General features: G+C 56.7%; 1 protein-coding gene across 1 annotated transcript; it reads right to left on the reverse strand.

Annotated features, from left to right (window-relative positions):
• Nucleotides 1-3,831: 3,831 nt before the first annotated feature.
• LOC144950762 (isocitrate dehydrogenase [NAD] subunit alpha, mitochondrial-like) lies at nucleotides 3,832-25,524 on the reverse strand. Its single transcript, XM_078880839.1, has 11 exons — nucleotides 25,452-25,524; nucleotides 19,972-20,046; nucleotides 19,346-19,435; nucleotides 18,791-18,905; nucleotides 18,450-18,637; nucleotides 12,085-12,218; nucleotides 9,973-10,075; nucleotides 9,504-9,568; nucleotides 9,214-9,298; nucleotides 8,845-8,997; nucleotides 3,832-6,037 (listed from the first exon to the last, which is right to left on the reverse strand). The coding sequence occupies exons 1-11, from the start codon at nucleotides 25,497-25,499 to the stop codon at nucleotides 5,954-5,956; spliced, it is 1,140 nt and encodes a 379-aa protein (XP_078736965.1). The 5' UTR covers nucleotides 25,500-25,524; the 3' UTR covers nucleotides 3,832-5,953.
• Between the last annotated feature and the right edge of the window lie 1,977 nt (nucleotides 25,525-27,501).

Here is a 27,501-nt window from a genome sequence, read left to right on the forward strand (position 1 = left end):
TTTGCCTTTGACCTCCCCCCCCCCCCCCCCCCCCCCCCGTGTCTGTCGCGCGTTCGTATCCAGGCCGTTGCCCATAATATTGTGTTTTAATAACTTATAAATAAAAGCACATTTACAAACCCGCTGCGCCGTGGCTGACATTGCACTGCCGGTTAAGGACAAACCGCGCCTTGCGCGTGGATTACGCATCGCTTTGCCACAACGCGCGTTTGAGAAAGTTCTGAACTCAATGGGCAAGCGCGGAGTCGACGGGGGCGAGCGGTGAAGGCAAAGCAACGTAATTGTTGCTCTGGGTTGTGGTTTCGCCAAGGTTTTGGGCAACCTTTAAAGATGAATGTGTGAAATTTCGATTTAAAGCTTTCGTGACTGCAGGGATTCATCTTGGTTCTTTCGGTAAAGTCACGTAGAAGGGAAATAAAAAAACAGTAAAATAATTCTCACGACGTTTCGGGCACAACGCAAGCAGCCGTCCTCAGGTGTCTCGACAGACCTGTTCTCCACCTGAGGACGGCTGCTTGCGTTGTGGTCGAAACGTCGTGAGAATGTTATTGTTTTATTATTATTTTATTATTTCCATTCTACGTGACTTTACCGAAAGAACCAAGAAGATGAATCCCTGCAGTCACGAAAGCTTTAAATCGAAATTTACAATGCGAGTACGACGTTTAAAGTTCAACATACGTAAGCTTGATCGAGGCATCCTCCCATCCGACCCACCCCAAATCGCTGCCGCCTCTTGCGAGCCTCTGCTGCAACACCACACGGCACCCCTAGCGCCTGGCAGGAGCCGATTCCATCAGGGGTGTCTGACAGTCGAGCGAGCGTTACCCACCCCCCGTACACGGTTACAGGATCCCTGAAGGCACACCGGGGATCGCTCGTACATCTACACAATGTCCTCGGCCCAGAATGTCGCTGTTGCGAGGTCTTCGTGAATCTGTGGGCCTCTGTGGGAGTCTAGCAATGTTGGAAGCACGGTCTGGCAGAAGGAAGCGATGGCTTGGACCTTCCGCCCCACTCCCCGTCTCCAGCTGTAGTGGAGTTGTGCCCCACCCCCCACCCCAGCTGGGTGTAGAGCGAATGAGACGGGGGGGAGGTGGGATTTCACCTTCCTCGCTGCAGACGCCCTTCTGTCAAGGTCAAAAGATCAAACCAATGACATTGCTTCCTTCTAGAAGATCCTGCAGCTGTTGTAGAATTGTCACGTGTCCTCCCCCCTGCAAGTCTCCTAATAAAGTGTCGAACAAACTGGGTTCAGGTTTTTGGGGGGTCATAGTTGGCACGTCCTTCAAGGAGTGCTTGTACAGTTTCGTCATTGCCAGTGTGTAGTGATGACGCGAGTTGTAATTACTGGCAAAACGTCATATTGTAAATGTGGCTTGGCTCTCCAACACACCGGTGTGCTGTACTCGTAACGAATTGGCACGTTCTGTTTCCGTGACAAGACTTACTAATTGGCTGTGGCGGGTTTAACGACACATTTACGTGATCTAACCCCCAAAAAAAAAATCTGTATTATGGACCAGTGTCTGGCTTTTAGGTCTTCTCTTCACCTTGGTTGTTACCCTATGGGTGCCACTCCAGTGCCCGTCCCGGTCATCTGCCCTCGTTGATCCAGCGTGCGTCCACCTCCCCGATTCCACACCCATCTCTCTCCTTCCGCGCGGACGAACCTCCGAGTCCCTTACCCTATTCCACCCTGAAAAATTGGAACCCATCTCTCCGCTCTGGAGTTGGGTCACGGAGGGCAGCATCGAAGTGGCTTATCACCACGTGGAAATCTGTATCAGCCAAATAATTTAAACGAGAGCTCCTGGTGGGCCTTCGTGCGACCCCTGAGGTGCGCCCCCCCCCCCCCCCCGACAATGCACAAAGAGTTCAAACACCGCCCATCATCATCATCATGCTGCTGCTGTCAACCCCCAATGGTTTCAAATGTGTGGCGGCTCTCACACTGATGATGCCTTGTCAGCGAAAGTGGCCCCCCTCTGAAAATGAGTGAAGAACACCGCTCTCACCGCATGTTTCTGGCGCTGGGTGCCGATAACCGCAGGGAGTTTGGGGAAAATGCGTAGCACGTCACGCCTTGTTTGAGTTGACCTTGCGCTTGACCTCGCCTTTGACCCTCCCCCTCCTCGTTGTGACCTTGCGTTTTACCTTGACCTTTGTGCTTGACCCCACTTTGCCTTTGACCTCCCCCCCCCCCGTGTCTGTCCCGCGTTCGTATCCAGGCCGTTGCCCATAATGTTGTGTTTTAATAACTTATAAATAAAAGCACATTTACAAACCCGCTGCGCCGTGGCTGACATTGCACTGCCGGTTAAGGACAAACCGCGCCTTGCGCGTGGATTACGTATCGCTTTGCCACAACGCGCGTTTGAGAAAGTTCTGAACTGAATGGGCAAGCGCGGAGTCGACGGGGGCGAGCGGTGAAGGCAAAGCAACGTAATTGTTGCTCTGGGTTGTGGTTTCGCCAAGGTTTTGGGCAACCTTTAAAGATGAATGTGTGAAATTTCGATTTAAAGCTTTCGTGACTGCAGGGATTCATATTGGTTCTTTCGGTAAAGTCACGTAGAAGGGAAATAAAAAAAACATAGTAAAATAATTCTCACGACGTTTCGGGCACAACGCAAGCAGCCGTCCTCAGGTGTTTCGACAGACCTGTTCTTCACCTGAGGACAGCTGCTTGCATTGTGCCCGAAATGTCGTGAGAATTATTTTATTGTTTTATTTGTATTACCTGTTGTTCACCTGAGGACGGCTGCTTGCATTGTGGCCGAAATGTCGTGAGAATTATGTTTTATTTTTATTATTTTATTATTTGCCTTCTACGTGACTTTACCGAAAGAACCAAGAAGATGAACGTGTGGTCCCCAATTCGCCGTTTGTTGGGTCCTGCATAGCAAACGCCACACCGGATCCTCTTCACGAGTTAGCGTGCATCACCGCCACCCTCGTCGAGGACGGGGCGAACCGTGGCAACGCTGCACGTGGCTACATGAAATTCGGCACCGTGCAGGCAGCAGCGAGGGTTAGTGGAGCGTGCGAGTGTTGTGAAACTCCCTTTCCCCATGGGTCGAGGAGGAGTTGTAGCCTGGCTCTGTCGGGAGAATGCGGTTATCGTAAAAACGTAGACCTCAGCCGTTCCCTCTGTATGGGATGGTGTTTCCCCCTCGCACGCGTAGCTTTTTTTTAAAAACACTGATTAAGTGGACTTGGAAACGCCTTAATGTAGAGGACTGCAGAGCTTGGGCAGTTGGTGCCGGCCCATCACGTGACTGCTGTCTGTGGACGCTTTCTCGTTGAGAGCGAGCAAATCCTGTGCCGTGTGGCAATATCGTTACAAGTTGACAGTGTTTTTGCTGCTGTGTAAACACTTTCAAACGTCTTCTTATTTTATTATTTCCCTTCTACGTGACTTTACCGAAAGAACCAAGAAGACGAATCCCTGCAGTCACGAAAGCTTTAAATCGAAACTTTCAACCGCGGCTGAAAAGCTTTGAAAACAAAGCAGGCAGAACCGGTCGAGATAAAATCGGCAGCTGCTCTAACCGCACTTTCACGTTGGGGCGTTGAGAAAGCTCTACAGGTGAAGGGGATGACAGGGAGGTAAGGGGGGGGCCAACCTTGTTCCACCGTACAGCTCCCCCCACGTCGTTTAAGGTTGGGCAATGAGGTCCGACGTTTCGCTCCACGTGCCGACCGGGCACCAGCTTCTTCTCGTTCTCCTGGAACCGCGTGCACGTTCCTTCCCTCGATCCGGGCAACGGCCGTGACCCAACCGGGTACCCGGGTCGCCCTCCTCGCACGTACGGACACGCAGGCGGGAAGCGCGCGTGATTCTTTATTATGTGCTTATTACGTTTAGCAGCGGCAGCAAACGACAATGGGTGGGGAGCCGCGCCGGTCGGCCACGATCAACAATCGGTGCGTACAAGCTCTCACCCCGTCCGCCGGATCAGTGGGTTCGGCGGAGTCGCAAGTGGACTCTTCATCATCATCGTCGCAGAGTTCCATTTAAAATGAGCTCCATCCCCTCCCTACCCACCCAAAAAGCATATACACGTGTGTGTATATACACACTGGGTGCTTCAAACAAATGTGAACACTTATATGGGCCTATCGTTTTTAAATAGAAAGAGAACGTGATAACAAATGAGTCGAAAGGGTTTCCAACACGTGGCCTGGAATCTTCTCCAGGTGGTCTCCAGAGTACGGAGGGGGCACATTCAACGTAGTGTCGTTGCAAATTCTCAGAAGTGTTAACATTTTTGTTGAAGCGCCCTGTATATAAACAGATTTTTCAATACGTTAGGGGGGGGGGGGGGTAACCACGCACACGCCTTCGGGAAACATTCTCAAGAGGTGGGGGGGGGGGGAGTTAGGGAGGAAGCTGAACCGGCGTAAGGGACGTCGGCCAAGAGATGGAGTGAGAGAAATGCTGTGGAACGACTTGGGAGGGGAGGGAGTCAGGGGAGTCAAGGCCTGGCACTGCACGGACCACTCGAGGAGGAGGCTGTCACCATTGCTCACAGCGGCGAATGTTTGAATCGGTCCTGGGCCCTCCCCTAGGTCGACTCGGCCTCAAACCAGCACTCGGTGTTGTTGGCCACCCCACCTCGTCGTGTGCCACAGTGCCGGACTTCGTAGGCGCTCGCTCGCTGGGAGCACTTGCCCCAGACAGTGTGCTCAAGGCTATTGGGGGGGGATTCCATCTTTATGTCACAAAAGTGCCCTTTTGTTGTTGGGTTGAGGTTCCCTCCTTAATCCCGGGATAAACTTGGCTCGCCCCCCGTGTTTTAGTCACAGCACGGCGGAGGAGGCAGATGAGGAGTGGAATGATTGGCGGCGGAAATGAAATGGAACTGAGGTCTCGTTACGGGAAGGGGCGAGTGACGTTTATCCCCTTGCAGATTAAGGCGATGGCACGGTGGGGGTGGGGGGGAGGTGGGGGGGGGGGGAGTAGTGGTGGGGGGTGGGGAGTAGTGGGGGGCAGTAGTGGTGGGGGGCGGTGGGGGGGGGCGGCTGGGGCTGATGGCTCTGGTCCAGGCCGCTCCACCATCACCACCATCACCACCACCACCATCACCACCATCGGCAGCACCAGCGGCGCCGACAAAGACGAAACTTGCGGAGTTTGGCAACATCACCAAGCTGCGTCGCGCCACCTACGAGCACCCACGCGACGCGACGCGTCTCACGCGACGCGGCCTCCGTGCCCACGGGAGTGTGGGGGGGGGGCCCCGACCTCGCGGACAGACACGGCAAAGGCCCCCCGGGGCCTCTCTCTCCCTCTGGACCCCGGCGCGACACGGCACGCGGATTGTGCGTTTCAGACACGAACAATTCCGACGTCGCACGGACGTCGTTGAAAAGCTGCGCGGCGTTTGAAACGGAAAGGACCAGAAGTCCAAACGGCTCTGGAATTGGCGTGGAAGGAAGGACGGCGTCAGGCAAGCAGCGTGGCCCCTGCGGAACGGAAGTTTGCTTAAGACGAAGACGACGACGACGATGGCGGCGCGTGGCGGCCACCTTTACGGCGGCCTGAAACGTGACGGACGAGCACCTGTTCGGAGTGCGTGCGTCTGTACGTGTGAATGCGTGCGCATGTGTGCGCATGTGTGCGTACGTGTGCGTACGTGTGCGTGCGTGTGCGTGCGTGTGCACGTGTGTGCATGTGTGTGCACGTGTGTTGCGCGAAAATGAACAATTGCCGGAAATGCAGACAGTATTAGACGATTATCAACCACCTAGGACCACCGCCGCGACCGCAGCCCAGGCCAGCTCTCCTCGGCTTTGGCGGCGGCGGCCTTGTCAGTAACCATGGGGCCTTGTCAGTAACCATGGGGCATGCAGGAAACTCGGGGCCCTCCACGCGCGTGCTGGCCGCAGCGATGAAGGAAGGGGCAGCCCGGGCGGTGGGAACGCGGCGGCGGCGGCGACGAGGCCGACGTCACTCCGTGTCCTTGACGCGGCTGCAGATCTCGGCCGTGAACTCGGAGCACTTTGCCTTCCCTCCCAGGTCTCCCGTGAGCACCTGGGACACGGGGCACGGGACACGCGGCGAGGGGCGTGAGAGGGGAAACGGTGCGGATACGTCCGATCCTTCCGCAAACCAGGCCGGGTTTTACAGATCAACGGAATCGAGAGAGCACTTCCTTTGGGGGAGTTGCCTCTTGCTACCTCTCACCCTCTCATCTAAATCTCCCTCTCATCTCACTCTCCTCCCTCTCACTCTCTCATCTCACTCTCCTCCCTCTCACCCTCTCATCTCACTCTCCTCCCTCTCCCCCTCTCATCTCGCTCTCCTACCTCTCACCCTCCCTCTCATCTCCCTCTCCTCCCTCTCACCCTCTCATCTCACTCTCCTCCCTCTCCCCCTCTCATGTTGCTCTCCTTCCTTAAATGTTTCATGTCGCCTGATGAAGCTGGTTGTAATTACTGGCGAAACGTCGTACTCAGATGGTAAATGTTGTGGCTTGGCTCTCCAACACAACCGGTTAGTGCTGTACTAGTATAGTACACTATACACTACACTACTATACACTACACTATACACTAGTGCTGTACTAGTATAGTACACTATTCACTACACTATACACTACACAACTATACACTACACTATACACTAGTGCTGTACTAGTATAGTACACTATTCACTACACTATACACTACACTAGTGCTGTACTAGTAAACTACACTATACACTACACTATACACTACACTACTATACACTACACGACTATACACTACACTATTATACACTACTATACACTAGTGCTGTACTAGTGACGAATTGGCCACGTTCTGTTTACGTGACAACCCTTACTCGTTGGCTGTGTCGGGTGGTGGGGGGATTAACGACACATTTTAGTTCGGCAGTTCTACTGCTGGATTCGATTTTTTCCGGCCGAGGACGACCCACTTGGGTTGCGATCGAAACGTCGTGATTTATTTTATTTTTGTTTTATTTCATTTTCTACCCACGTGGCTTTACCGAAAGAACCAAAGTGTATTTATTTTAAAATAAAATATTTTATTTTTATAAAATAAAATATTTTATTTTCTACCTACGTGACTTTACCGAAAGAACCAAAGTGTATTTATTTTAAAATAAAATATTTTATTTTATAAAATAAAATATTTTATTTTCTACCTACGTGACTTTACCGAAAGAACCAAAGTGTATTTATTTTAAAATAAAATATTTTATTTTATAAAATAAAATATTTTATTTTCTACCTACGTGACTTTACCGAAAGAACCAAAGTGTATTTATTTTAAAATAAAATATTTTATTTTATAAAATAAAATATTTCATTTTCTACCCACGTGGCTTTACCGAAAGAACCAAAGTGTATTTATTTTAAAATAAAATATTTTATTTTTATAAAATAAAATATTTTATTTTCTACCTACGTGACTTTACCGAAAGAACCAAAGAGTATTTATTTTAAAATAAAATATTTTATTTTATAAAATAAAATATTTTATTTTATTTTTCTACTCTACGTGACTTTACCGAAAGAACCAAAGTGTATTTATTTTAAAATAAAATATTTTATTTTTATAAAATAAAATATTTTATTTTCTACCTACGTGACTTTACCGAAATAACGAAAGAGTATTTATTTTTAAAATAAAATATTTTATTTTATAAAATAAAATATTTTATTTTATTTTTCTACTCTACGTGACTTTACCGAAAGAACCAAAGAGTATGGATTCCTGCAGTCACGAAAGCTTCAAATCAAGATTGACATTTATATATTTAAGCGATCGGAAAAAAAAAACCTGTACTATGTACACACGCGGTTAGTGCTGAAGTAGTCACCGATTGGCAGGTTCTGCTTACGTGACAAAGCTTCGGAGTCGGCTGTGTCGAGTGGCGGTGGGTTAACGACACATTTATACGATCTGACCCAACAAAAACCCCTTGATTGTGAATGCAGGAGATCATCGATTGTTATCATGGGACAGGAGATCAGATTATCCAGCGGCTTCGGGGGTAGCGGCAGATTTTTTAAAACGCCGGATAATCACTACTCAATCGTGATTTAAAATAGCTTATTTTTGCACATTTTTGTGTGAGATTATGTTCTTAAGGTGCTGTTATAAGTGTTTTTTATTTACCATTTATTTACTAAATGAAATTGTCATAAATAAATATACAAAGACAAAAAATAAATATCCTACTTTAAAAATGTTACCGTATTTACCGTACTGTACTTACCACTCCAATCTCGAACACTCTACATGGGGTCATGTACATATCCACCTGCAGTGGTTTAATTGTTTAAGCTGTTGGATGCAGTGCGTAATGTACCGCATGTAATATTTAACACCGAAATCAAGCACAGCTACTTTTTTTGTCATGCACATCGTGGCAATCGCCGGACCAGTCACAGCCTTTTGGAGCGGCTTTGCCGGTTTCACCGGATCGGCCTGGGACCGCCGGATGAACACGTTCCTTCGGAGTGGGCAGGTAGGAACTTGGTTGGACAGCGCATTCGTGCGATCCGTGTCACGCGGCGCAAGCCGCGTGGGGCGGCGTGTTACGTGATGCTGAGCCCGCCCGAAGCGCTCTATGAAATACAAATCGAGGGCGTGGCTATGCATGACAGACAAATCATCCCTGGTGGGCAGTGTGGAACTGTTGTTCCGACCTGTATAATCGATGATCAACCGTCACGTTGCTCGCGGAAGCCTCCCCTTGCGTGTGAAACTGACGCGGTACCATCACTATCATCAGGTGCACAACAAGAGGCGAGGCCTTCTGCGGGGGGGGGGGGGGGGGGGGGGGGCAGGCTTGCCGAGCGCGACCCGGCGCCATCGCCGCCGTACCTTGCCGTCCTTGATGGTGCCGTAGCAGGCCGCCTCGATGCGCTGGGCGTAGCCCGTGTGGCCCATGTGGCGCAGCATCATCACGGCGCTCAGGAGCAGCGCCGTGGGGTTCGCCAGGTCCTTGCCGGCGATGTCGGGTGCCGTGCCGTGCACCTGCGGGCGGAGGCGATCGTTATTATCGACGTCGTTGATTATCGTCGTTAATTACCGGTGGTGGTGGTGTGGTGGTGTGGTGGTGTTGTAGTGGTGATTAGCGCCCGCACGCACGATTACCACGGTCTGCCACGTGCAGTGCAAAAGAAGTTCAGCATACACACACACGGTGTGGTGGTGCGGTGGCGGCGGCCGTACGGATGGCCCCACACTCACCGACTCGAAGATGGCAACGCCGTTGGTGCCGATGTTGCCGCTGGGAGTGACCCCGAGGCCCCCGATGAGACCCGCGCACAGGTCACTGCAACGGCGGGGGCGGCGGGGGCGGGGGGGGGGGTCAGTGGGTGGCACTCACAACCACGTGGGTGGGGGGACATGGTGGGGACACGGCACAGTGTGTTACAGTGGGTGGTGCGATGTAGCGTAGTGCCACACGGCGCTGTGCGATGCACCGAGGCATCGCGTGGTGTGCTACGGCGTGGTGTGCCGTGGCTCAGTGCGCCCACCTCAGGATGTCCCCGTACAGGTTGGGCATGACCAGCACGTCGAAGTGCGTGGGGTCCTGCACCATCTGTGGACGGCCAACGCAGCACGCCGGTTACAACCGCCCCAGCAGCGGACGGCACATGGCAAGTTCATGTGCTGTACGTTATTATTGTTGTTGCTGCTGTTGTTGATGTTGTTATTGTTCCACTTGTTTACCCAAGAAATCACCGCCGAGTCTCAAGACTCTTTTTTTAGGAGGGTCCTGCCAAGTTTTCGCAGCGGGGGACGACGCTGCTGCTGCTGCTGCTGCTGCTCTGTGCGATGCCAATTCAGCGATTTGCAGGTCAATTCTTTCAGCACTGTGGTTTGGCCGATAGCAGTTCCACGGGGTGTGTGGGTTTAGCTGTGGGAAGGAGCCAGGGACCCCGGAGTAAACCCACGCAGACTAGGGGGAAGAGTACACACAGACCACCCCGCCCCACTACTCACGTTGAGGCACACAGTATCCAGGTACATCTCCGTGAACTTGATGTCCTTGAAGGTCTCGGCAACCTCGCGACACTTCTTCAGGAAGAGGCCGTCCGACAAGCGCCTGCACGCAGACGCACGGACGGCAACGGGCCCGGGGTCACGCGGTGGGGTCACGCGGTGGGGTCACGCGGTGGGGTCACGCGGTGGGGTCACGCGGTGGGGTCACGCGGTGGGGTCACGCGGTGGGATCACGCGGTGGGGTCACGCGGTGGGGTCGCACGTCCGCAGCGTCACCGTACGGACAACGGCACTCTGCCTGAAGCAAAGCCGCAAGTTCACTCAACCCACGCACTCTCCTACCTCGCTCCCCTCTCATCTCACTCCACTCCCCTCCACCCACACGGTCTCCCACCTCTCCCCTCTCATCTCACCCCACTCCCCTCCACCCCACGCGCTCTCCCACCTCTCCCCTCTCATCTCACTCCACTCCCCTCCACCCCACACGCTCTCCCACCTCTCCCCTCTCATCTCACTCCACTCCCCTCCACCCCACACGCTCTCCCACCTCTCCCCTCTCATCTCACCCCACTCCCCTCCACCCCACGCGCTCTCCCACCTCTCCCCTCTCATCTCACTCCACTCCCCTCCACCCCACACGCTCTCCCACCTCTCCCCTCTCATCTCACTCCACACCCCTCCACCCCACACGCTCTCCCACCTCTCCCCTCTCATCTCACCCCACTCCCCACCACCCCACGCGCTCTCCCACCTCTCCCCTCTCATCTCACTCCACTCCCCTCCACCCCACACGCTCTCCCACCTCTCCCCTCTCATCTCACTCCACTCCCCTCCACCCCACACGCTCTCCCACCTCTCCCCTCTCATCTCACTCCACTCCCCTCCACCCACACGCTCTCCTACCTCTCCCCTCTCATCTCACCCCACTCCCCTCCACCCCACACGCTCTCCTACCTCTCCCCTCTCATCTCACTCCACTCCCCTCCACCCCACACGCTCTCCCACCTCTCTCCTCTCATCTCACTCCACTCCCCTCCACCCCACACGCTCTCCCACCTCCCCCCTCTCATCTCACTCCACTCCCCTCCACCCCACACGCTCTCCCGCCTCTCCCCTCTCATCTCACTCCACTCCCCTCCACCCCACACGCTCTCCCACCTCTCCCCTCTCATCTCACTCCACTCCCCTCCACCCCACACGCTCTCCCACCTCCCCCCTCTCATCTCACTCCACTCCCCTCCACCCCACACGCTCTCCCGCCTCTCCCCTCTCATCTCACTCCACTCCCCTCCACCCCACACGCTCTCCCACCTCTCCCCTCTCATCTCACTCCACTCCCCTCCACCCCACACGCTCTCCCACCTCTCCCCTCTCATCTCACTCCACTCCCCTCCACCCCACGCACTCTCCCACCTCTCCCCCTCATCTCACTCCACTCCCCTCCACCCCACACGCTCTCCCACCTCTCCCCTCTCATCTCACTCCACTCCCCTCCACCCCACGCACTCTCCCACCTCTCCCCCTCATCTCACTCCACTCCCCTCCACCCAACACGCTTCCCACCTCTCCCCCCTCATCTCACTCCACTCCCCTCCACCCACACGCTCTCCTACCTCTCCCCTCTCATCTCACCCCACTCCCCTCCACCCCACGCGCTCTCCCACCTCTCCCCTCTCATCTCACTCCACTCCCCTCCACCCCACACGCTCTCCTACCTCTCCCCTCTCATCTCACTCCACTCCCCTCCACCCCACACGCTCTCCCACCTCTCCCCTCTCATCTCACTCCACTCCCCTCCACCCCACACGCTCTCCCACCTCCCCCCTCTCATCTCACTCCACTCCCCTCCACCCCACACGCTCTCCCACCTCTCCCTCTCATCTCACTCCACTCCCCTCCACTCACACGCTCTCCCACCTCCCCCCTCTCATCTCACTCCACTCCCCTCCACTCACACACTCTCTCCCACCTCTCCCCTCTCATCTCACTCCACTCCCCTCCACTCACACACTCTCCTACCTCTCCTCCCTCATCTCACGCCACTCTCGACAGATCGTGGCACACTTCGCTCGGGGAAGGGGAGCGGGGGTTGGCCGCGGCCGCGGCGCTCACATGATGTTGGCCTTGTGAACGGCGGTGACGGTGTGCCGCTTGTTGCTGCGCGCGTACTCAAACGCGAACTCCGCCACGCGCCGGCTCGCCTGCTCCGTGATCAGCTTGATGCTCTGCACCACGCCGTCCACGATCTGAGCGCGCAAGGACAAAAGACCCCCCCCCGCCTTAGCCCGCGCAGACGGCCGGCGCGAGCGCCGTTAGTGGGGAGCGCCTGCGGAGGCCGTTAGCGCGGCGCACGAGGGGGGTGGGTGGCCAGCACCACACACGCAGCACGCAGCACGCAGCATGCAGCACGCAGCACCACGCACGCAGCACCACGCACGCAGCACGCAGCACGCAGCACGCAGCACGCAGCACGCAGCACCACGCACGCAGCACCACGCACGCAGCACGCAGCACCACGCACGCAGCACCACGCACGCAGCACGCAGCACGCAGCACCACGCACGCAGCACCACGCACGCAGCACGCAGCACGCAGCAAGCAGCACGCAGCACCACGCACGCAGCACGCAGCACCACGCACGCAGCACGCAGCACCACGCACGCACGCACGCAGCACGCACGCAGCACGCAGCACGCAGCACCACGCACGCAGCACGCAGCACGCAGCACCACGCACGCAGCACGCAGCACCACGCACGCACGCAGCACGCACGCAGCACGCACGCAGCACGCAGCACGCAGCACGCAGCACCAGGCACGCATCACGCAGCACGCATCACGCAGCACGCAGCACCACGCACGCAGCACGCAGCACCACGCACGCAGCACGCAGCACGCAGCACGCAGCACGCAGCACGCAGCACCAGGCACGCATCACGCAGCACGCATCACGCAGCACGCAGCACGCAGCACGCAGCACCAGGCACGCAGCACGCAGCACGCAGCACGCAGCACGCAGCACGCATCACGCAGCACGCAGCACGCATCACGCAGCACGCATCACGCAGCACGCATCACGCAGCACGCAGCACCACGCACGCAGCACGCAGCACGCAGCACGCAGCACGCAGCACCACGCACGCAGCACGCAGCACGCAGCACGTAGCACGCAGCACGCAGCACGCAGCACGCAGCACGGCGGCGCTAGCCGCACACGGCCTGGTGGGGTACACGTTGGCGTGTTGTTGCACGAGTCGGCGTGTAGTGGCGGTGCGACATGGTGCGTGCGGGGAGCGGTGTGTGCGGGGAGCGGTGTGCGTGGGGAGCGGTGTGTGTGCGGGGGGAGCGGGGTGTGTGTGTGGGGAGTGGTGTGCGTGGGGAGTGGTGTGTGCGTGGGGAGTGGTGTGCGTGGGGAGCGGTGTGTGCGTGGAGCGGCGTGTGGGGAGCGATGTGTGTGTGTGTGGGGAGCGGTGTGTGTGTGTGGGGAGCGGTGTGTGTGTGTGTGGGGAGCGGTGTGTGTGTGTGTGGGGAGCGGTGTGTGTGTGGGGAGCGGTGTGTGTGTGGGGAGCGGTGTGTGTGTGTGTGGGGAGCGGTGTGTGTGTGGGGAGCAGTGTGTGTGTGGGGAGCGGTGTGTGTGTGTGTGGGGAGCGGTGTGCGGGGAGCGGTGTGTGTGTGTGTGGGGAGCGGTGTGTGTGTGTGGGGAGCGGTGTGTGTGTGTGTGGGGAGCGGTGTGTGTGTGGGGAGCGGTGTGTGTGTGGGGAGCGGTGTGTGTGTGTGTGGGGAGCGGTGTGTGTGTGGGGAGCGGTGTGTGTGTGGGGAGCGGTGTGTGTGTGTGTGGGGAGCGGTGTGTGTGCGTGGGGAGCGGTGTGTGTGTGGGGAGCGGTGTGTGTGTGGGGAGCGGTGTGTGTGTGGGGAGCGGTGTGTGTGGGGAGCGGTGTGTGTGTGGGGAGTGGTGTGTGGGGAGCGGTGTGTGTGCGGGGAGCGGTTTGCGTGGGGAGCGGTGTGGGGAGTGGTGTGTGGGGAGCGGTGTGTGTGCGTGGGGAGCGGTGTGTGTGTGTGGGGAGCGGTGTGTGTGTGGGGAGCGGTGTGTGTGCGTGGGGAGCGGTGTGTGTGCGTGGGGAGCGGTGTGTGTGCGTGGGGAGCGGTGTGTGTGTGTGGGGAGCGGTGTGTGTGTGGGGAGCGGTGTGTGTGGGGAGCGGTGTGTGTGTGGGGAGTGGTGTGTGGGGAGCGGTGTGTGTGTGGGGAGTGGTGTGTGGGGAGCGGTGTGTGTGGGGAGCGGTGTGGGGAGTGGTGTGTGGGGAGCGGTGTGTGTACGGGGAGCGGTTTGCGTGGGGAGCGGTGTGGGGAGTGGTGTGTGGGGAGCGGTGTGTGTGCGGGGAGCGGTTTGCGTGGGGAGCGGTGTGGGGAGTGGTGTGTGGGGAGCGGTGTGTGTGGGGAGCGGTGTGTGTGGGGAGCGGTGTGTGTGGGGAGCGGTGTGTGTGCGTGGGGAGCGGTGTGTGTGGGGAGCGGTGTGTGTGGGGAGCGGTGTGTGTGTGCGTGGGGAGCGGTGTGTGTGGGGAGCGGTGTGTGTGCGTGGGGAGCGGTGTGTGTGCGTAGGGAGCGGTGTGTGTGGGGAGCGGTGTGTGTGGGGAGCGGTGTGTGTGGGGAGCGGTGTGTGTGGGGAGCGGTGTGTGCGTGGGGAGCGGTGTGTGTGGGGAGCGGTGTGTGTGGGGAGCGGTGTGCGTGGGGAGCGGTGTGTGTGGGGAGCAGTGTGTGTGGGGAGCGGTGTGTGTGGGGAGCGGTGTGTGTGTGTGGGGAGCGGTGTGTGTGCGTGGGGAGCGGTGTGTGTGGGGAGCGGTGTGTGCGGGGAGCGGTTTGCTTGGGGAGCGGTTTGCTTGGGGAGCGGTGTGGGTGTGTGGGGAGCGGTGTGTGTGTGGGGAGCGGTGCGTGTGCGTGGGGAGCGGTGTGTGTGGGGAGCGGTGTGTGTGCGGGGAGCGGTTTGCTTGGGGAGCGGTGTGGGTGTGTGGAGAGCGGTGTGTGTGTGGGGAGCGGTGTGTGTGTTGGGAGCAGTGTGTGTGTGGGGAGCGGTGTGTGTGCGTGGGGAGCGGTGTGTGCGGGGGGAGTGGTGTGTGTGTGTGGGGAGCGGTGTGTGCGGGGGGAGTGGTGTGTGTGTGTGGGGAGCGGTGTGTGCAGGGGGAGTGGTGTGTGTGTGTGGGGAGCGGTGTGTGTGGGGAGCGGTGTGTGTGTGGGGAGCGGTGTGTGTGTGGAGCGGTGTGTGTGTCGGGAGCGGTGTGTGTGTGTGGGGAGCGGTGTGTGTGTGTGGGGAGCGGTGTGCGTGGGGAGCGGTGTGTGTGGGGAGCGGTGTGTGTGTGCGTGGGGAGTGGTGTGTGTGGAGAGCGGTGTGTGCAGGGAGCAGTGTGTGTGTGGGGAGCGGTGTGTGTGTGCGTGGGGAGCGGTGTGTGCGTGGGGAGCGGTGTGCGTGGGGAGCGGTGTGTGTGTGCGTGGGGAGCGGTGTGTGTGCGTGGGGAGCGGTGTGTGTGTGTGGAGAGCGGTGTGTGTGGGGAGCGGTGTGTGTGTGTGTGTGTGTGCGTGGAGCAGTGTGTGTGTGTGGGTGTGTGAGCGGTGTGTGTGTGGGGAGCGGTGTGTGCGGGGGGAGTGGTGTGTGTGGGGAGCGGTGTGTGTGTGTGTGGGGAGCGGTGTGTGTGTGGGGAGCGGTGTGTGTGTGTGTGTGGGGAGCGGTGTGTGTGTGGAGAGCGGTGTGTGTGGGGAGCAGTGTGTGTGTGTGGGGAGCGGTGTGTGTGTGGGGAGCAGTGTGTGTGGGGAGCAGTGTGTGTGTGTGGGGAGAGGTGTGTGCGTGGGGAGCAGTGTGTGTGGGGAGCAGTGTGTGTGTGTGGGGAGTGGTGTGTGTGGGGAGCAGTGTGTGTGTGTGTGGGGAGTGGTGTGTGTGTGGGGAGCGGTGTGTGTGTGGGGAGCGGTGTGTGTGTGTGTGGGGAGCGGTGTGTGTGCGTGGGGAGCGGTGTGTGTGTGTGGGGAGCGGTGTGTGTGTGGGGAGCGGTGTGTGTGTGGGGAGCGGTGTGTGTGGGGAGCGGTGTGTGTGTGGGGAGTGGTGTGTGGGGAGCGGTGTGTGTGCGGGGAGCGGTTTGCGTGGGGAGCGGTGTGGGGAGTGGTGTGTGGGGAGCGGTGTGTGTGCGTGGGGAGCGGTGTGTGTGTGTGGGGAGCGGTGTGTGTGTGGGGAGCGGTGTGTGTGTGTGGGGAGCGGTGTGTGTGCGTGGGGAGCGGTGTGTGTGCGTGGGGAGCGGTGTGTGTGTGTGGGGAGCGGTGTGTGTGTGGGGAGCGGTGTGTGTGGGGAGCGGTGTGTGTGTGGGGAGTGGTGTGTGGGGAGCGGTGTGTGTGTGGGGAGTGGTGTGTGGGGAGCGGTGTGTGTGGGGAGCGGTGTGGGGAGTGGTGTGTGGGGAGCGGTGTGTGTGCGGGGAGCGGTTTGCGTGGGGAGCGGTGTGGGGAGTGGTGTGTGGGGAGCGGTGTGTGTGCGGGGAGCGGTTTGCGTGGGGAGCGGTGTGGGGAGTGGTGTGTGGGGAGCGGTGTGTGTGGGGAGCGGTGTGTGTGGGGAGCGGTGTGTGTGGGGAGCGGTGTGTGTGGGGAGCGGTGTGTGTGCGTGGGGAGCGGTGTGTGTGGGGAGCGGTGTGTGTGGGGAGCGGTGTGTGTGTGCGTGGGGAGCGGTGTGTGTGGGGAGCGGTGTGTGTGCGTGGGGAGCGGTGTGTGTGCGTAGGGAGCGGTGTGTGTGGGGAGCGGTGTGTGTGGGGAGCGGTGTGTGTGGGGAGCGGTGTGTGTGGGGAGCGGTGTGTGTGGGGAGCGGTGTGTGCGTGGGGAGCGGTGTGTGTGGGGAGCGGTGTGTGTGGGGAGCGGTGTGCGTGGGGAGCGGTGTGTGTGTGGGGAGCGGTGTGTGTGGGGAGCAGTGTGTGTGGGGAGCGGTGTGTGTGGGGAGCGGTGTGTGTGTGTGGGGAGCGGTGTGTGTGCGTGGGGAGCGGTGTGTGTGGGGAGCGGTGTGTGCGGGGAGCGGTTTGCTTGGGGAGCGGTTTGCTTGGGGAGCGGTGTGGGTGTGTGGGGAGCGGTGTGTGTGTGGGGAGCGGTGCGTGTGCGTGGGGAGCGGTGTGTGTGGGGAGCGGTGTGTGTGCGGGGAGCGGTTTGCTTGGGGAGCGGTGTGGGTGTGTGGAGAGCGGTGTGTGTGTGGGGAGCGGTGTGTGTGTTGGGAGCAGTGTGTGTGTGGGGAGCGGTGTGTGTGCGTGGGGAGCGGTGTGTGTGGGGGGAGTGGTGTGTGTGTGTGGGGAGCGGTGTGTGCGGGGGGAGTGGTGTGTGTGTGTGGGGAGCGGTGTGTGCAGGGGGAGTGGTGTGTGTGTGTGGGGAGCGGTGTGTGTGGGGAGCGGTGTGTGTGTGGGGAGCGGTGTGTGTGTGGAGCGGTGTGTGTGTCGGGAGCGGTGTGTGTGTGTGGGGAGCGGTGTGTGTGTGTGGGGAGCGGTGTGCGTGGGGAGCGGTGTGTGTGGGGAGCGGTGTGCGTGGGGAGCGGTGTGTGTGGGGAGCGGTGTGTGTGTGCGTGGGGAGTGGTGTGTGTGGAGAGCGGTGTGTGCAGGGAGCAGTGTGTGTGTGGGGAGCGGTGTGTGTGTGCGTGGGGAGCGGTGTGTGCGTGGGGAGCGGTGTGCGTGGGGAGCGGTGTGTGTGTGCGTGGGGAGCGGTGTGTGTGCGTGGGGAGCGGTGTGTGTGTGTGGAGAGCGGTGTGTGTGGGGAGCGGTGTGTGTGTGTGTGTGTGTGTGTGCGTGGAGCAGTGTGTGTGTGTGGGTGTGTGAGCGGTGTGTGTGTGGGGAGCGGTGTGTGCGGGGGGAGTGGTGTGTGTGGGGAGCGGTGTGTGTGTGTGTGGGGAGCGGTGTGTGTGTGGGGAGCGGTGTGTGTGTGTGTGGGGAGCGGTGTGTGTGTGGAGAGCGGTGTGTGTGGGGAGCAGTGTGTGTGTGTGGGGAGCGGTGTGTGTGTGGGGAGCAGTGTGTGTGGGGAGCAGTGTGTGTGTGTGGGGAGAGGTGTGTGCGTGGGGAGCAGTGTGTGTGGGGAGCAGTGTGTGTGTGTGGGGAGTGGTGTGTGTGGGGAGCAGTGTGTGTGTGTGTGGGGAGTGGTGTGTGTGGGGAGCAGTGTGTGTGGGGAGCGGTGTGTGTGTGTGGGGAGCGGTTTGTGTGCGTGGGGAGCGGTGTGTGTGTGTGGGGAGTGGTGTGTGTGGGGAGCAGTGTGTGTGGGGAGCGGTGTGTGTGTGTAGGGAGCGGTTTGTGTGTGTGGGGAGCAGTGTGTGTGTGTGGGGAGTGGTGTGTGTGGGGAGCAGTGTGTGTGGGGAGCGGTGTGTGTGTGGGGAGCGGTGTGTGTGGGGAGCGGTGTGTGTGTGTGGGGAGCGGTGTGTGTGTGTGGGGAGCGGTGTGTGTGTGTGTGTGTGGGGAGCGGTGTGTGTGCGTGGGAGGCAGGCCGCACCACGTGCTCGATGCCGCTGTACTCGCCCTCCGTGTTCTCGCGGATCGTCACCAGGTCCACGTCGTTGTAGGGCGTGCGGAAGCCCTCGATGGACACGCACGGGCGCACGTTGGCGTACAGGTCGAAGGTCTTGCGCAGCAGCAGGTTCATGGACGGGTGGCCCGCGGCCACCGGCGTCTTCAGAGGCCCTGCGGCGGCGCGTCGTTAGCGCATCACTGCATCTCTCGCGCCGGATCCGCTCTCCGCCGATTTGCGAAATCGAATTTTGCAACGATAAAAACAACAACGACGTGCCGCACAGTGTCCGCTGTGCACGCAGGGCGGGGGGGTCGCTCTCTCACCCTTCAGCCCCATCTTGTTGCGATCCATCGACTCCTTGGCCTCCGGGGGGATGACCCACTTGCCCGACGAGCTGAGGATGGCCGTCACGTTGCGCTCCTCCCACTGGATCGGCGCCTGCCGGCGGAGAGAGCGGCGAGGAGCGCGGTGAGCATCACGAGCGGGGGCCATCGGGTGCCGGGTGTCGCGGTGCAAATTTGCCAAATTTGAAAAATCACACCACATCCTCATCACCCCCCCCCCAACCCCCGACTGTGAAACCACCGCAGGCCGTGTCTGTGAAACACAGCGGCGCCTTCCTGCGCGAAGATCGCCCTGCAGCGACATAAGACCGACGGCACTAATACCACGTGCAATCGATGACTACAATCGGTATTGGTCTGTAGCAACGGCCGCGTCGCTCCACCACTCCGGGGCCATGACCCCGCGGTGACCCCGCAGTGACCCCGCGATGCGACCTCGCAGCGACCTCGCAGCGACCCCGCAGCGACCCCTCAGCGACCCCTCGGCGACCCCTCAGCGGCCCCGCGGCGCGACCCCGCGGCGCGACCCCGTACCCTAGCGGCGTCGAAGATCTTGACGACGGCGGCGGAGATCTCGGGGCCGATGCCGTCGCCCGGGATGAGCGTGACGGTGCTGAGCGGCACCTGTGGGGACCCGGTTCGAGGGTCAGGGGGGCGGGTGGGGAGTGACAGCGAGTGTCAGGTGACGGTGGTGCGTGTCAGGTGACGGTGGTGCGTGTCAGGTGACGGTGGTGCGTGTCAGGTGACGGTGGTGCGTGTCAGGTGACGGTGGTGCGTGTCAGGTGACGGTGGTGCGTGTCAGGTGACGGTGGTGCGTGTCAGGTGACGGTGGTGCGTGTCAGGTGACGGTGGTGCGTGTCAGGTGACGGTGGTGCGTGTCAGGTGACGGTGGTGCGTGTCAGGTGACGGTGGTGCGTGTCAGGTGACGGTGGTGCGTGTCAGGTGACGGTGGTGCGTGTCAGGTGACGGTGGTGAGTGTCAGGTGACGGTGGTGCGTGTCAGGTGACGGTGGTGAGTATCAGGTGACGGTGGTGCGTGTCAGGTGACGGTGGTGAGTGTCAGGTGACGGTGGTGCGTGCTAGAGAGGGAGGTTGCGAGTGTCGGGGCGCCGTGGGGAGCAAGTGGCGAGTGGTGGGGTGAGGGCAGAGCGAGCTGCTCACCTTGCTGGACGCATGTTGCCAGCGGACGGGTGCCGCCCCTGCTCGCTGCTGGGCACCCCTCAGTAGCCGTGAGATCTGAGCGACGCACACAAAGGCAAAGATCCCCCATATAGCCTTTACCCGACTTGCAATGCACACGAGGGGGTGGCGTGGCAAGGACCGTGCCCGGCCGCCTTTGTCTCCCGAGTGGCGATATTTTCGCATCGCACCGGGTACTTCATTTGTGGCCGAGTCGACCTAGTGGGGGCCTAGGACCGGTTTAGAATATCGCCACTGGTGTTGGTGGCCGCGAGCGGGAATCAAACTCGGATGGTCAGGTTCGTAGCACGGCGTGTGAACCGCTACACCACCGCGCCCAATACACACGCATATATGAAGGCACACACACACACACAGACACGACAAACACACCATCCCTTTTTTACCCTTTGTGGCAATAAAACAGTTTGTGTTACGATGTAAAAAAACAAAACTGAAACCTTTTGCAAGGAATCACGTGACTGCATTAACCACACAGCACTTGTGGTAAACTTGCCAAACAAAAACCACGCTCTGAGAGTAGATGATGCGTCGCCTTTGAAACCGATTGGTCCACACCAGAGACAGCTTTCTTTAGAGCCTCGTCTCAAACGGCGCGAGACCAGAGTACGCCAAAAGGCGAACAGCACGAAGACAACGCCACTCTCAGGACACAGAGGGCTCGGGGTGAGCAGCTACATCATTACCCTTAGCGCGGGCACGCGAGGGAGTCTGTTGCGCGGAAGCCGGCTAATAATAGCGGCCACACACACGCACCGACGCACAGACACACAGACACACAGACGCACAGACACACAGACGCACAGACACACAGACGCGCGCGCGTCCTCCTCAAGGACGCGTCCGCTGTCCTTGAGACGCGCGTCGGCTCTCAGGGTCACCGAGCCGCGGCCCACCGCTCACGCCCGGGGGCTCCCCATCAGCCGAGGTCGCCCTGTCATTCCCAGGCCTCCCGAGCCTCGGCTCCACCACAAGACGTGCGTCTACGGCAGAGGTCGCAACCGGGTACCCCCCGATACCCGTAACCTACCCGATACCCGGCTACCCGATACCCGGCCAGGTACGTACGGGTACGAGTAGCTGTTTGCGACCCTGGTGCGGCCGGGTATGGGTACAGGTAGGCCGTGAGTCACTGGTGAGTCACCGTTTGTCACTCATTTCCCAACGTCTTGTCTCTTCTCACAATTCAAGTTCCTAGAATCAACCCACCCGCGCCTGCAACATGGCTTCATCCCAGAGGTCGCAATCGGGTACCCGTACCCTACCCGATACCCGGCCGGGTACGGGTAGGGTACGGGTACGGCCGGGTACGGGTACCCGTTTGCGACCCTGGTGCGGCCGGGTACGGGTAAGGAATCAAAACCCGTTTGCGACCTCTGCTCTACGGAGCCGCGTGCGTGCGGCTCTCTAAGGGCCGCTGCTTCGCGACGACACTATTTGTCGGGGACCGCCATCCCGTGTGTTCGCCACAGTGCAGCGGCGGCTCCCGATATACCGAGCTGTTTTTTTAATGAATAAAATGGCTCTTCTTGTTATTCTGGTTACGGACGACTGCCACAGATGCATCTCCGTTATCGTAGGTCACCGTTAAAACCAAGATCCCGTGGAAACCCGGGTCCCCATCAACTCAGGTCTCCCTCTCGACGAGCTCTCGGTCATCCCAGGGTCCCCGTAGCATCATCCGCCTTGTCCTCCCTACTGCCGTTCAAACCCGGCCGGGTACGGGTAGCCGGGTATCGGGTAGGGTACGGGTATCGGGTACCCGGTTGCGACCTCTGATTCGCCGTGGCGAGATGTCAACTGCCTCGCCTGGCATGCAGGAGGTCTTGGGTTCGATCCTGACCCTGACGCCTATGTTTGAAGTTTGCGTCTTTCTCCCCGTGGTCGTGTGGATTTTTCTCCGGGTCCTCCGGTTTTTCCCTCCACATTTAGAAACGCGAGTCTTTGGCCGCAATAAATTCCCACGTGATGAGCCACTTGTCATTTGTGGCCAGGTCGCTGAGCCATTACAGCCAGCTGTAATGGCTCAGTGGGCCTTACCTGATCAAGTAAAAATAGTTTTAAACCCTGATCCCATCCAAACTCATGTGCCCATACACTCAGATACATCCGCTGTCATCGGAGGTCTCCGTCACATAGTCTGCTGTCAAACTCAGGCCTCTTACAACAACCCAGCTCTCCCTGCCAAGCCAGAGAACTCAATTAAGCCAATGGGGGTCCCTGCCAACTGCAGTAAGCGATCTGTTCACCCAGCTCCATGCTGGAAACTCGATTATCTTGCACCACCAGAGGGAAGGCAGTGGCAGGATTAAGCTAGGAATGGGCCTGTAGCATATGCTAGGAAGGGGCGCGAAATAAAATAAAAACACTTAAATATTAAAACACAAATTTGTAACTTGCATAGTAAAGTAATTGTATTTTTTCATTTGCTACACAGCCAGATAATACGACAAATCGCTAACCTTGAACACGCAGTCGTTCGTAAAAGTTGAAGGCGGTATAGTACTATAGCGATAGAGCAAGTGCGGAATCACTGAACCGGAATTGACGGCTTGAAAGCGTTTAGCGCGGGGGCCCTTGAAAGTGCGGGTCCCGTAGCACATGGAGCTACTTTTGCCACGAGGATTCTCCGGCACTGAGGGGGGGGGGGGTCGCTGTGGGTTCCGCGTGACAGCCCCCCCCGGCAGCCGATTGGAGCTGGTTGTTGTGGTTGACGTTGATATTCAAATCAACATGTTGTTGATGTGACCCTGACCCCGTCCCGGCTATTGGGAACAGAGACGGCGCTATTATTGCCACGGGAAACCGCGTTAACGCCTCCCCGGCATCTCTCCTTGTTACCTCCCCCCCCCCCCCCCCGTTACCCGACCTTACTGAACATCTGTTAAAAAGATCCTCGTAAATTTCGATTTAAAGCTTTCGTGACTGCAGGGATTCCTCTTCTTGGTTCTTTCGGTAAAGTCGCGTAGAAGGGAAATAATAAAATAATAAAAATACAACTAAATAAAATAATTCTCACGACGTTTCGGCCACAACGCAAGCAGCCGTCCTCAGGTGAAGAACAGGTCTGTCATTCAGACACTGTCTTTCCGACAGACCTGTTCTTCACCTGAGGACGGCTGCTTGCGTTGTGGCGGAAACGTCGTGAGAATTATTTTATGATGTTTCATTGTTATTATTTTATTATTTCCCTTCTACGCGACTTTACCGACAGAACCAAGAAGAAGAGCCTCGTAGCTCATCGGGTTGCTGCGGTATACATATTCAGATTCTGACCTCTCCCAATACCTCTCTAAGTTACTCCGTTACCCCTCCCCGTTACACCCCCCACCCCTACCCGGTTACCTCCCGTCGCGGAATTGACATTGAAGGGGGAGGTGGCCACCCCGTCCGTCCGCCGATGGCCACGCGGCGCCAGCGGCCGTGGACTCAAGTCGCCCAGCGGCGATGAACAAACTCGACAACAACGCGGGTCGGAGTCACCGTCACCGACGGAGAGACGCGGCGTGGTCCGTCGCGTTGCCGACAAGCACGGGGCCCCACTGTTTTCACGTGAGCAGCCCCTAGGCAGCTGGTGAAGTGGCGGAAATTATTATTAAATGGGATCATTAGTGGGACCGGTCAGTTGCCGAGTCGACTATAGGGCCTGGTCATTGCCGAGTCAACGAGAGGGCCTGGTCCTATTGATCACTGTTACGTTGTTTTCATAGCTTTATTTTGGTGATTTCGAGAACGTTTAGGATTCGCCATATTTGTTTGTTGTAGTACAGAGTTAGGCTGATGACTTTCATCTAAATTGTCCTATGGTTGTTATTGTTTGACTTGCATCCCACTGGGATTTTTGCACACAGCGTTGATATACGGTGCTTTTTTTCTGGAAGACTTTGCTGTTTTTTCCTGGATTTTTCTGTTTGCGCATAGTCACTTTAAGATGTTTCTTGTTCTACACACCAGACACACACACACACACTAGACACACACACACACTAGACACACACACACTAGACACACACACTACACACACACACTAGACACACACACACACTAGACACACACTACACACACACACTAGACACACACACACACACTAGACACACACACTAGACACACACACACACTAGACACACACACTAGACACACACACACACTAGACACACACACACTAGACACACACACACACTAGACACACACACTACACACACACACTAGACACACACACACACTAGACACACACTACACACACACACTAGACACACACACACACACTAGACACACACACTAGACACACACACACACTAGACACACACACTAGACACACACACACACACTACACGCACACACTAGACACACACACACACACACTACACACACACACTAGACACACACACACACACACACTAGACACACACACACACTAGACACACACACTACACACACACACTAGACACACACACACACACTAGACACACACACACACTAGACACACACACACACTAGACACACACACACACTAGACACACACACACACTAGACACACACACACACTAGACACAGACACTAGACACAGACACTAGACACACACACACACTAGACACACACACACACTAGACACACACACTACACACACACACTAGACACACACACACACACTAGACACACACACACTACACACACACACTAGACACACACACACACTAGACACACACACACACTACACACACACACTAGACACAGACACTAGACACACACACAAACTAGACACACACACACACACACTAGACACACACACACACTAGACACACACACACACACTAGACACACACACTACACACACACACACACTAGACACACACACTAGACACACACACTACACACACACACTACACACACACACTACACACACACAGACACACACACACACAGACACACACTAGACACACACACACACTAGACACACACTAGACACACACACACTAGACACACACAGACACACACACACTACACACACACACACACATAGACACACACACACACACTAGACACACACACTAGACACACACACTACACACACAGACACACACACAGACACACACACACTACACACACACTAGACACACACTAGACACACACATAGAGACACACACACTAGACACACACACACACATACTAGACACACACACACACACACTAGACACACACACACTACACACACACACAGACACACTACACACACATAGACACACACACATAGACACACACACATAGACACACACACACACAGACACACACAGTGACACACACACAGACACACACACATAGACACACACACACTACACACAGACACACACACATAGACACACACACACTAGAGTCTATACACACACACACAGACACACACATAGACACACACAGACACACACACATAGACACCCGCTGCTCACCGCTGCGCATGCCGTTCCTGCCATTGTCGCCCAAGCCGTTGTGCGCATGCGCAGCGCGCGACCTCATCTTTAGAGGTCATGACGTCAACGCGTCAAAGGAGGAATGTGGTGACGTCACCGCCGCGCACGTGCCGGAAGGTTGTTTGTCGATTGCCGTGACGTCATTTAAAACGTTTCCAATGCGGCCGACGCTGCGGCAACCGGGGAGGGGGACATGACGTCACACCAATTGTGACGCGGCGCTCTTCGCTCTCGGTGAGAGCGGTGGTCAACGATTGCCCCAAGTTCTGTGGTCCTCCACGCGTGCAGATGCTTTCAGCCAATCGATACGCGTCTCCATGTGGTTGCTGGTCAGGGGCCGTCCATAAATGACGTCACGCGATTTTGGACGATTTTTGACCGCCCCCCCCCCCTCGTCACACGGCGTCACAAAAAGTCAGACCCCCCCCCTCAAATTTGACGTCACAAAGCTCTGCCCCCCCCCCCAAAATAAAACATGCTTCAAATCGCTTTAAACTATTGTCATTGTAGTGCATATTTAATGTGGCGCTGCACTCTGATGTTGTAGGAGAAAACATTTATTAAAAAGTATATTTAATCAAGTAGAACGTGTTGTCTATATTTATTTAAAGTTGCGCATTTTGATGTGACGTCACATTTCTCAAACCCCCCTCCCCCACCAGGTGCGTGACGTCATTTATGGACGGCCCCCTTCTCAACATCTGCGTGATCCACCAATCCCTCGGTGCCCCCACCCACGTGTCTGCGTGCCTCTCGCTCTCCCCCCGTGGATTTTTTTCTTCTCCCTCCACGTGCATTGAGATTCGAACCTCGTTTGCCAGTAGCAAAATTATTGGTTTTTTTACCCTTTTTTCTGGCAACAAAACTGACACCTTTTTTAAAAATCCTTTATATTAAGTTCACTTGCTTGCTTGCGCGCTTACGACCGTGCAAATCTTTCGGTCGTTTTTTTAACCCACTTCCCGTGATCCATTCGAGCTGACATTTTGCACACAGATTCGTTGTGCGTGACAATTTATTTTCGTGAAAATTTTTCCATAACTTTACACTTTTTAGGAAAAAAATGTTTATATTTAATTACCAATTGCTATAATGGTGGCAGGCAATCATCTGACCCATAGGTGGCAGCCATCTCAAGCCAGAGGACGAGAGGACTCTAGCCGCCACGCATATAAAGGATTTATAGTGAAAAGCTTTGTTTTTACGGGTTAATTTTTACAAGGAGTCATGTTTGCATTGACCACAATACCTGCGGTCGAAATGCTACTGGCGAAGGATGTTCCAATGGTGTAAATGCTTACCCTGAGCTCTCATACTCTGATGGTGCATTGCCTTTGAGTTGTGCGTCTTTTGGCGTCATCTGGTCCAACACCATGTGAGACGACCCGTCTTCACTTGCATGCAAATGATCATGGTGGGCTTTTTTTGTTGTTCAATTTTTTTTTTAAGTTGTTGGTTGAATGGCATAAATGAGCTCACACATCTGTGTGAAGCTGCCCCCCCCCCTCCTCAACTCGATGATGGCTAAGAGACACACTTTTATGTGGTTTAATTTAAATTATAATCCACCCGTCGGCAAACTATCTATACCTATTTAATTATTCAATCAAGGCAAGTAATTTCTTGTTAATTGTGGCACAATTTCTTGGGGGTCCTTTCCAGGAGCATTTAACGGAGACTTTTACTCCACACGATGTGGCACGTGGCCTTTAAATTAACAGCGGGGCTTTGAGATTTAAATGTTTAACACCCGATTAATGACTTGACTTTGAAATAAAAAGTGTTGTGGTCTATGCAAACATGACTCCTCGTAAAAAAGGTGTCAGTTTTGTTGCCAGATAAAAGGGTAAAAAAACAATTATCATATGTTTTACTGGCAAATGAGGTTCCAATGGTGTAAATGCTTACCCCGAGCTCTCATACTCTGATGGTGCATTGTTTTTGAGTTGTGCGCCTTTTGGCGTCATCTGGTCCAACACCATGTGAGACTAGGCTCTAAGAAAAGCTGTCTCGGGTGTGGACCAATCCA

This window comes from Lampetra fluviatilis, chromosome 59, assembly GCF_964198595.1.
Source record: "Lampetra fluviatilis chromosome 59, kcLamFluv1.1, whole genome shotgun sequence".
NCBI lineage: Eukaryota > Metazoa > Chordata > Hyperoartia > Petromyzontiformes > Petromyzontidae > Lampetra > Lampetra fluviatilis.

Excerpts from the sequence above, each read along its gene's own strand:
- LOC144950762 (XM_078880839.1), bottom strand. The coding sequence starts at position 25,499 with ATGCGCACAACGGCTTGGGCGACAATGGCAGGAACGGCATGCGCAGCG. Across the intron at positions 20,047-25,451 it reads CAGGAACGGCATGCGCAGCG|ATCTCACGGCTACTGAGGGG; the intron begins GTGAGCAGCGGG and ends TGCGTCGCTCAG. Across the intron at positions 19,436-19,971 it reads GGCAACATGCGTCCAGCAAG|GTGCCGCTCAGCACCGTCAC; the intron begins GTGAGCAGCTCG and ends GGGTCCCCACAG.